At 38.0% G+C, this 10,856-nt stretch overlaps 1 protein-coding gene across 4 annotated transcripts in view; it reads left to right on the forward strand.

The window, feature by feature from the left end:
- NUDCD1 (NudC domain containing 1) overlaps positions 1–8,395 on the forward strand; it is a 35,671-nt gene extending 27,276 nt beyond the window's left edge. For all 4 annotated transcript variants that reach the window (XM_062627157.1, XM_062627161.1, XM_062627160.1 and 1 more), the window contains 3 exons: positions 1,486–1,611; positions 3,245–3,404; positions 6,475–8,395. In XM_062627157.1, coding sequence (XP_062483141.1) covers positions 1,486–1,611; positions 3,245–3,404; positions 6,475–6,767 — 579 coding nt within the window. In that variant the 3' untranslated portion in view covers positions 6,768–8,395. The remainder of the gene's footprint in view (positions 1–1,485; positions 1,612–3,244; positions 3,405–6,474) is intronic.
- The last annotated feature ends 2,461 nt before the right edge of the window (positions 8,396–10,856 follow it).

Here is a 10,856-nt window from a genome sequence, read left to right on the forward strand (position 1 = left end):
CCCTCACTATTTGTGGGTAAGATGCTGCTGTAGTACGTCTTTAGACCAGAGACTTAACTGGGAACTTCACATTTGTTTTCTTTGTAACTCATACTGAGCTTAAAGTGATGGTAATTATTTTTTTGTCACAACTTTTCAGCTTGTTTGCAATAATGATCATGTAAAAAAAAATAGTCGTAGGTTCATTTACATAAATGTTGTATATTTTCTGCAACTTTAGCTACACACGTATAATAAAAGCATAGATTCTTTTTGGACCTCAAATTGCTTGTGGTAATGATATTTACCTGGGAAGGTTTTTTAAAAAGCTACCCAGTGAAACAGGAAACCAGGGGCCATCAAGAATGTTGATAGAGGAGAGCTGACCCCCTAAATCTAGCCTCCAAAGAGACAGATTCCCTGTTTTAAGTCTTGTGTGTTAGCCTGCTGTATATGACATTTAATTTTTTCTGGTTTCTGCCATTTAAAGACGTTTCTTTATTATCTTCATCTTTGTTTTCTTTGGGTTTAAATTGTTTAGCAATTAAAAAAAATTGTGGTGATCTCCCTCACTTTGTGAACTGAACTAAAATAAAAAGTTAATAATCAGCTGAAGTGGAGGAAGAAATGAGCATAGGAACTCAGAACTCCCTGTCAGATGAATTGAGTCAGTGCCATCTCTGATCTTCCCATACACATTCTGTTAGGCTTCAGATTTCAGCTTATATTAGTTGTCTAGATGGGGTCTTTTTTCCTGGACAAGAAGCAACATGAACTTATACTTGATGAGGAAGTGTATATTTTTGCCTTCTGTTAAATAAAGGTCCCTTTCTGTTATCAAGAAATTAGTTCTTGAAATAGATCACAAAGGTAACCTAGTTGTTTTGAAAACGTGGTTGTTTCGAAAATTATCCAATAAGTCATTAGCAGAAGTAGGCTGTTTCTCTATGTAGTTGTGTTCTTACCCTTTAATTAGTAGTAAAAGTCATGGGTTTTCCTTTCTTCAACTTGTGGGATGTGAAAAAATACATGTGCTTCTTTCTTGGTTTGAGTGCATTAAAAATATGCATAAAAAGGTATTAATTTTAAATAATTATTAGCAAAGCTAAAAAGAGGTATGTATTTAGAGGTACCTACAACATGACTTTTTTAATAGCATTTCCAGTGGCAAGCTGAAAGAAGCTTACACTGATGTAAACTTAATAAACCTGTGTAGGTTTTCAGGATTGTATCCTTTTGCTACTTACAGAAGGGAATTCATTGTCTGTGTTTTAGTGGCATATGTGACTTTCCTTGAACTGAAATTGATTTTTGTATTACCTACATGCTGTCGTTCATAACAAAAATTGTTCCATTCATTTGGTTTAAGTACGTAGTAGCTTGATCTTTAAGTATATGCAAATAATTCTTCATGTTCTGTTGATCTTTTTTGTTATGAAAAGATATTTTTATATATATATTCAGTAGCTTGGATTTTCAGTGCGTATTGTTGTCTTTTTGTTTCAGAATCCAAACCCTGAGAAGGAAAACCCACCTTGTAATGCTCAAGAATTAGAAGAATGTGATGCTTTTCTTGAAGATAGTGCAAGCTTGTGCAGATTTGATGGTGATACCTTGAAAATCACTCATGTAGTAAGTGCTGCAGATTATTACAGAAATACTTTAAAACATTTTTTAATGATAAGCAAGTTGAATTCTGTTATTGGAACAAAACCTGTGAAACTCTTGAAACCGCAGTTTCCTTCCATAATGTAAATCAAAGTAGCAACAGAAATTATGAAGCAGTATGTGTTCTTCACTGTCATTTTAATGGAAAAACAAGGCTCTCTTTATTCTGTTTTAAAAATATATTTACTTTCACAAGTGAACCATTCGAAAAAGCAAAGTTATGTCAGAATAATTAAAAGGAAGGGGTCATTTTCAGTGGCATAAAACAGTTATAGATTACTTAGCTTACATTTTTTTCAATAACTTTGCAGCTAGCCTGATAGAAAGTTGACCCTTTTCACTATGGAGGTAGAGTACAGATCATTTTGCAATAATTCTTTGTCAATCACTGGAAATAACAGATTGTAGGAAAAATGTTTCAATATGAGGCTTAATCTGGGTTGTAAGCAAGTTAGGACTTGATCATCTGGTCCATTGGCTAAATCAGGAAACAAAATAGTGCTATGAAATCATCACAGGTTAAGTTGTCATCTTGGGGTTGTTGGGGGATTTTTTCAAGATGTCTCTACTAAGCTTGTAATGAACATTGGTGTTACATCTCATCACTACTTTGTGTCACACAAAGTGTAGGATAACGTCTTGTGCAGAAAATATGTTAGTTAAGGGATAAGATTTTGAATTGTCTCAGAATTTCCTCTTTTCTCTGAAAAGCTCTGGAAGAAGTCTGAAGTTGGTGTCTTACAGATCTTGGTTTGTTCTTTTCCTTAAAAAATATAAATATGTATTTTTTTCTTTTGGCAGTATGGATAAATATGTATATTTCCCTGTGTGTGTGTGTATGTATATATACGTGTATATATGCCTGCACATGAATCTGTGCTGCTAGAGAAATAAAGTTTAATTTTAAAGGCTAGCATGCTCCGCTAAGTAAGTCGTGTGTTTTGTGGATAGTGTGATAGGTAACATATAAAATAAAATCTGTAATTGGTAGGAGGACATTTTAAAGCAACTCTCTTCAAATGGATTTTATCTGTCCAGTGATGCATAGTAAGAAGACAAAAGGCAGCAAGCAGAAGTAGGAACAAGAGGTTCAAACTGGATAGAAGGAAAAGCTTTTACACTATAATTGTAGGATGGATTGGGTTGCCTCGTAAGATTGTGCAGCCTCTATCCTTGAGGTTTTCAAGACCAGTCTGAATAAAGTTCTGAGTAACTTAGCTTAAACTACTGCATTTCTTTCCCTGGTGGCACTGCTGAAAACCAGGCATGATTACTTTGAATATTTTCCTAACAGTAGAAGTCAAGATCCTCTATCCTAGGAAGCCATTTCTACACAGAACACATTCTCATTTGTTTATGTAGTGGACATAATGTTTCCCTAAATAATATCCCAAGAAACTTAATTGTGTCTGCTTGAAATATATTAGCTACCTGTAGTGTATTGAGCTGTTGATCAGTGGGATGCACATAATGTATTCAAACATTTTGTCAACTAACAGACATGAAGCTGCTGATCATCTTACTTGGGCAGTATGTGGGAAAGAGTCTGCTGTTTATCCTTTTAGTCAGTGTTTTGTGTTTCTTTGTTTTGTTTCAGATTAATCTTGGAAGCAACCAGTATCTTTTCTCAGTTGTTGTGGATCCTAAAGAAATGCCATGCTTCTGCCTGAGGCATGATGTTGATGCTCTTCTCTGGCAGCCCCACTCTGACCAACCAGAGAACATGTGGGAGCACATTGCAACTTTTAATGCTTTAGGTAGGAAGTAAACTTCTGTGTCACACTCCTGTATCTGAAACTTTTCTACCTCAGTACTCCTAGTATGTTGATATTTCACTTACATTTGAATGAAGGGTAATATAATTCTGTTGATAGTAGCATAGTAACTTAATTTTAAAATACTAGAACATAAGAAATAAAATGTTTATGCCTTGGGAGGAAAATAAGCCTTTTCAGACCATATACAGGATGCAAGCATGGTACTTCAAAGTAAAAAAAAAAAAAAAGTCATTGTGACAGGAAAGATCAGTCAAGAGTATAACTGTGCTAGCTGTGGCTCAAGAAGCCCCTAGCATCTTCTGAAATTACAGACTGCCAGAAAAGCAGAAAATGTGATTGTGAAGAATTATTGATGTATTCTTGCACTCAGGACTAAGAATTTGTTTTCACCCACTGTTAGAGGCAGAATCCTAAAGGTCAGAAGCAGAAGGTACTTTGCAAAATACAGATGCAAAAGTAGGAATTGATCAAATAGAATGCTCCATGTAGACCAGTATTGTACCTATTGAGTAAGAAACAGATAAATCAGTTTTCATGAAAATTAATCTGATCCAGAATTTACTTCTGCTGTGGCATTTACAGTCTTCATGTTCTCTAAGTGTTCCCTATACCTATCCCTTCAATAATGCAATGAGTGTGACAATTTATTCCCTCCCTTCCCTAGATACATTTGTTTGACCACACCACACTCAGTCTGGGTCCAAAATGAAAGGGAAGTTACTGGCTGTTTTATAGAGCTCACAGAGGTTGCCATAACACATAATTGATTTTAACTGTTTATTTTAACTTAAGATCAAATTAAACTGTAAGCACCTTAACAAATCCTCTAATGACAGAGTAATTTCACAATTTGTTCTTTGTTTACTCATTTCAGGTTTCATTATGGTGGGGGGAAAAAAGCGATCACAAGGATTAAGATTTTTTTTTTTTTCCAGTTACTATTAGTTTCAGGTTTCTGGGCTGACTCCATCTTACTGTTTTAAGAATGTGTTTCTACTGTTTTGAAAATGACAGGAAGGAAATTATGGTATCTTCGAGCTTTTTGTAACTAAGGTGGCAAAAAACAACATTGCCCTCTACCTTTTTCTCCTTATTGTATTATCATTTTACAGTATTATATAGAAGTTTACACTTCTGTACTAATCTAGTTCACCTTTTAAGTGCCAGAGGTGATGTAGGTCATCAGCTTGTTTCTCTGCAGCCAATTTCAGAAGTAGTTCGAAAGAGCTATTAGTAAAAATTAGTATTTTCTAGATTAAAAGGTGAGTGCTAGTTTTTGAAAACCTACCATAATCACTATATTGACCAAAGCAATGGTAGTAGCCCTTTTTTCCTCCTCCTTCTGCTTGAACCTTTGGAATTAGCTTTAACAAGCTATACAAAGATGATGAGTGAAAAATTAATATTTTAAGTATTATTAATGAACATAAATCGAGAGCTTACCATTTTTTTTTCTGGCAAATTCCATTTAAATACAAGTCCCCTGGCTCAGAAGCTTCTTTTACCTGCAATCCTACCTTAAATCCTGCTTTTACTGTTATTGCCAGTGTTTAAATGTATGAGTTAAATTAACGAACCTTACAGTTGGAAAGTTTTTCTGGCTGTCCTGATATTTCCCACTACAGGCAATCATGTCAATTGATAGTCTAGCTATATATTTACTAGTTGTTTTGTGGTGAAAACTGTCAAGCTGGCTTTGAACAGAGATGGTGTTTTGAGGACAGTAGCAAGCATTTGTAAATTTAGAAGTCAGATTAACATTAAAGAAAACAAACAACCCAACCACAAAACAAGCAAAAAAACCCCAAACCAAACAACAACAAAAGAACAACCATAATAACCTCAAGGCATGAAATGCATGTTGAAGTGTGATGGTCCTGTTGTGGGTTAGCCCAGGTGGACACCTAAGCACCACAGAGCTGCTTGCTCTTCCTATTCCCCTCTCTACCCACAGTGGGACACAAGAGAGAACAGGAAGTGCAAAAGCAAGAAATTCTTGGGTTGAGCTCTTTGGGTCAGCTGTCCTGGTTGTGTTCCCTCCCAACTTCTTATGCATCCCCAGACTACTGGGGGGCAGGCAGAGCTTCAAAAACAGCAATGGTGACAATGTGCAGGCACTGCTCAGCAACAGCCAAAAAATCCTGTTGGATCAAAATTGGGTTTTAGTCACAAATTCAAAACAGTATCTTGAGGTCTGCTGTGAAGAAAGTTAGCCGCATCCCAGCCAGCTCCAGTACAAGTACTTTCACCTTTACCTTCTGATAGTAAGTGAAGAGAGAGAGCCAAAAAAAAGTAAGCTTTGGCACGCGTGCTGTTCTCAGAGATGCTGTCTTTCAGTGATAACCATTGCCATGCATTGTTCAATGGAAGTTAAGCAGATAACCTTTCAGGAAGAATATCTGACCTGATCTAAAGTGATCAGGTAGACCGCTTTACAAAGACTGTGTCTCAAGTCCCTTTATGAAAGTGTGAAAGGAAATTGGTCTAAAATACATCTGTTTACTAATTGAGTTCTGTAATGGCAGAGGCAAGGAAAGATTTTCTTCTTAGTGAACATTAACAAAGGTGACTGTGTTGAAAAGCACGCAGTTCTAAGTTGAAGGAAGTTCCAAGTGCCTGTTCAAGATTAGGTAGGCTCAGGAATCTTAAACTGTAAATGTAATTATAAACTGGGAGATCAGGGGAGAGAAGAGGGTTATTCTGCTTAGGCTAGTAATATTGGGTCACGTTGTGTATCCATGATTTATGATTCTGCTGAGAAAATCGAAGACCTTGTGAGGCGGAGAGAAGCTAGATGTGGGAGCAGTATCTAGCTGTACACACACATGCATTAGAAACACCTGTTGGGAAGATGTATTGGTATTAAATTGGCCACTGCAGACCTCCAAAACCTATTGGCTTATTAAATAACAACATAGTTCTCTCTCGTTTTTTTGTTTCTAACTGCATTATTATTTTTTAAGCTAAGCTTGATTTTTTCTTAGCCAGTTAAAATGCTGGTGAAACTAATATATTACTGAGCTTTTCTACTTCTTTTTGGGCTATGCAGGTTACGTCCAAGCATCAAAGCAAGACAAGAAGTTCATGGCTTGTGCTCCAGATTATTCCTACGCTGCTCTCTGTGAGTGCTTACGACGAGTTTTCATCTATCGCCAGCCAACTCCTCTGGCCACAGTTCTGTACAACAGGAAGGAAGGAAGACAAGTTGGACAGGTTGCTAAGCAGCTAGTAACAACCCTGGAAGCCAATGATCCTATCTTAGGCTTTCAAGCTACAAGTGAGAGATTATTTGTTCTCACAACAAAAACCTTGTTTTTAATAAAGGTGAACTCTGGAAAATAATTATTCAGTATATTCTGCTTCAGTTTATGTTAACGATTTGTTAAAGAGCTGGCAAGGTAAATGCTCTGAGAAGTTCAGAACTATCTGCTGAAGCTTAAAAAGGGGTATTTTACAGGGGAATCAAAATTTTTCATTAAAATTTATCTGTAAAATAGAAAGTTTTTCAACTTGGCTGTCTCTGAAGTAAGCTTTTTCAGATCTATGGGAAGATGTCTTCTGCACTAACAGCTTTCTCAAAGCAGTTTTCAGAAGCTGCTACTGCATAGGTGGATAGATTTATGCATTATTTTTTCCAACTGTTTCCCATACTTGCGAGTTTTGAGAATTCATTTCTGTTTTTAAATGCCACTGTTTACCTATGAAAAAAGAAGTCAGATAAAAAGGATAAAGCCTTGAGTTGCAGGCATACAATGTACAAAGAAGTGTGTATCGTAAGGAAAAGAAATCCCAAATTCCAATGCTGTTGGCAAAAAAAAATTATTTAATATTTCAATATTCAGTAGCATCAAGTGAAATGTGAATGGAATGAATGGAGTATTTTGTTTCTTATACAGGCAATTAATTCAAATGGAATTATTTCATTGCATATCCAGATTTAGGTTATTGACTTGGGACTTAATGCTTGCAGTGAAATTTCTTCCTATTTCAGGAGACACTGAATAGCTTTTAGTAGCTTTTTCCTGAAGCAAAGTAAGGGTCAGTGTGATTACCCATTGGGTGGTATTAGTTTTATTTTAAATTGGCATTGTCAATACAGTTAAACCAAAAATGGGTCAGTTGTGACAGCTCCACCCTGGGGTGTTTTGCATTCTTTTATTCATGTTTAGCTTACAACCCCGTAGCAAAGAATGTCTCGTATGTTGTGTACTGGCAGGAAAGCTGTTGGGATCTGTGGTACCAAAGTACTGAGACAGCCACGGATTACTGAGACAGACACAGTTGTAACAAGTGGCCTAACTGTGCATCTCCTCCAGTATTATTTCAGACTTCTGTAAGAATCTACTTGCGAGGAAAATAAGCATTCCTTTTTTATGGACTAGCAGTTTCTTAGTTGTGATTGTTTTGACTCTCCTGTAAATTCTCCAGACTTGTGTCAGTGAAATTATTAAATCATGTAGTGAGAATTGAAGAGGGAGACAAGCAGTTTTGGCTTGCAAAAATGCCTCCAAATGCAGGAGCTTTTCAAGGAACCTGATTTTCCTCCTCCATGTAGCAGTATTGTATATCCAATATTGACAAGTTTGTCCTTACTCTTACCTGCGTAAGTTAAAACAGACTTTGATTTGCAGACCTTCCCTTCTCATTCTGGTGTTTGGTTGTTGGTTTGGTTTGTTTGGTTTTGTTGTTTTTAACTGACTTGAAAATGTTTTTTAAAAAGGCTCAGTGAATGTATTACTGTTCCGTGTCTGGTTTGGATCTACATTGTCATTGTTGGGCAGTAATGTCAAACAAGGTGGTAGAGTTCATGCAGAGCTCCATCAAAAAAAGTTTTATAGAGATGATTACTTTGCAACATAAAGTGCTCATAGATTTATATGAATATTACTTAGTAACCTGAGATTTAATCATTGGGAACACAGAGTTAGGAACACTATGTGTTATTTGGGGAATGCAGGAATAAAGGAGGATTTTTGTCACCTCAGGTCTATTGCAGGCAGCTTCAGTATAGATGAAGAATTTCAGCAGTTCTTTCTTAAAGTCTTCTTGCTGTGGGTGATATCTGGAAACTTCTGCTGTGTCCTGCAAAAAGAGAAAACACAGAGGTGGAATTATGATATGGAATGACTAAATGAGTATCTGTTTCAAGGGAGTTCTTGTTTGCTCCTGAGAACAACTGAACATGGGCAAGAAGTTCAGCCCTTTATCCCATGTAAGTCATCTATTGCAATCACGGTGTTGTTGGAAAGGGAATGTCAGATAGTCTCTCTTCTATTTTGCTTTCTGTGAGAGTTAAGGTTATTGTATTATTTAAAAGATTTGTTGCCTCGAGGAACCTTGCATGTATGTTGCACAGCAAGTTACCGTAATTAAATGGCTGCGAGCCACAGGGAGGCATTTCCTATCAGCATTTCCATTTCTGTGTACACTTAATTTTAAGCCTTAATTTGTTTAGTGTATTAATGTAGGCTTATACAAAGTATGGAAGTGGCTATTTAAAAGAGGTGGTTTTCTGAGAACCTTACTTCAGTTTTTTATTCTTGAAATCTTACATTTTAAGACCCAGTACTTCCTGAGAGGTCCCAATCGCAGTCTGATTTACAGAATTTCTGTGAAAACTGTTGGCCTTTATAGACTTGCATTATTTATTTCTAATATTCTTTTTCAGTGTTTTCCTTGGTTGTGTATTTGGAATGTATCATGTATTCTTTACTAGTTTAAAAAAAAATGGAAAAAATGTTAGCTTTATTAATAAAGGGTTTTTTTAATTATTTTAAAGGATTTCTCTTAATTTCAAATATGCATCCTTCCTATGCTACTGAAACAAAATTGAAAAATAAAAATGAATTCCTTAAAATGGATTTGTGCAAAGCATTCGACACTGTCCCACACGACATCCTTGTCTCTAAATTGGAGAGACATCAATTTGATGGATGGACCACTCGGTGGATAAAGAACTGGCTGGATGGCCGCATGCAAAGAGTTGTGGTCAATGGCTCAATGCCCAGCTGGAGACCAGTAACGAGGGGTGTCTCTCAGGGATCAGTGTTGGGACCGGTCCTGTTCAACATCTTTGTCACTGACATGGACAGTGGGATTGAGTGCGCCCTCAGTGAGTTTGCCGATGACACCAAGTTGTGTGGTTCGGTTGATACGCTGGAGGGAAGGAATGCCATCCAGAGGGACCTTGACATGCTTGTGAGGTGGGCTGATGCCAGCCTCATGAAGTTTAACCATGCCAAGTGCAAGGTCCTACACCTGGGTCAGAGCAATCCCAGGCACAGCTACAGGTTGGGCAGAGAAGAGATTCAGAGCAGCCCTGCGGAGAAGGACTTGGGGGTGCTGGTTGATGAGAAAATGAACACGATCTGGCTTCAGTGTGCACTCGCAGCCCAGAAAGCCAACCGTATCCTGGGCTGCATCAAAAGGAGTGTGACCAGCAGGTCAAAGGAGGTGATCCTGCCCCTCTACTCTGCTCTCGTCAGTCTTCACCTGGAGTATTATGTGCAGTTCTGGTGTCCTCAACATAAAAAGGACATGGAAGTGGTGGAACAAGTCCAAAGGAGGGCCATGAGGATGATGAGGGGACTGGATCACCTCCCATATGGAGACAGGCTGAAGAAGTTGGGGCTGTTCAGCCTGGAGAAGAGAAGGCTGCGTGGAGACCTCCTAGCAGCCTTCCAGTATCTGAAGGGGTCCTATAGGGATGCCCGGGGAGGGACTCTTCATTAGGGACTGTAGTGACAGGACAAGGGGTAATGGGTTAAAACTTAAACAGGGGAAGTTTAGATTGGATATAAGGAAGAAGTTCTTTGCTGTAAGGGTGTTGAGGCACTGGAATGGGTTGCCCAGGGAAGTTGTGAATGCTCCATCCCTGGTGGTGTTCAAGGCCAGGTTGGACAGAGCCTTGGGTGAGATGGTTTAGTGTGAGGTGTCCCTGCCCATGGCAGGGGGATGGAACTAGATGATCTTAAGGTCCTTTCAAACCCTGACTATTCTATGATTCTAAAATAATAGTTGTTACATGGAGGAGCTTTCTGTTGGGGTGAAGTCTGCACTGTAAGGTGCACTGTTGCACTCCCTGTTCATTTCATTGAGAACCCCCATGCAATCTTTTTCATGGCCCAGATCTGCCAACATCAAAATTTACAGAGGTAGTAAACAGGGAGTTGCTTAGTATTCAGGTGTATTCCTGTGTTGCAGTGCACACTGCATCCTCTTATCCTGTGTCGTCATCGTGTACAAGATCCAAATGATGTGGACATACCCTTCTAGATCGAAGAAGGTGGGAGATTTGCGCTTCCTTCTCCCTCAACCCAGGGGTGCATTTTGCAGGCAAGTGAAGGAAAAGAGGAAGGATTTGGTCCGTACATATGTCCTGTGTCAAAAGTGGCTGCTCGTTAACGGAAGAGCAGACCCTGTGAAAGTAAC

Source organism: Pezoporus occidentalis, unplaced genomic scaffold, assembly GCF_034315485.1.
Source record: "Pezoporus occidentalis ecotype Australia unplaced genomic scaffold, CSIRO_AGI_Poc_V1 ctg3, whole genome shotgun sequence".
Lineage (NCBI taxonomy): Eukaryota > Metazoa > Chordata > Aves > Psittaciformes > Psittacidae > Pezoporus > Pezoporus occidentalis.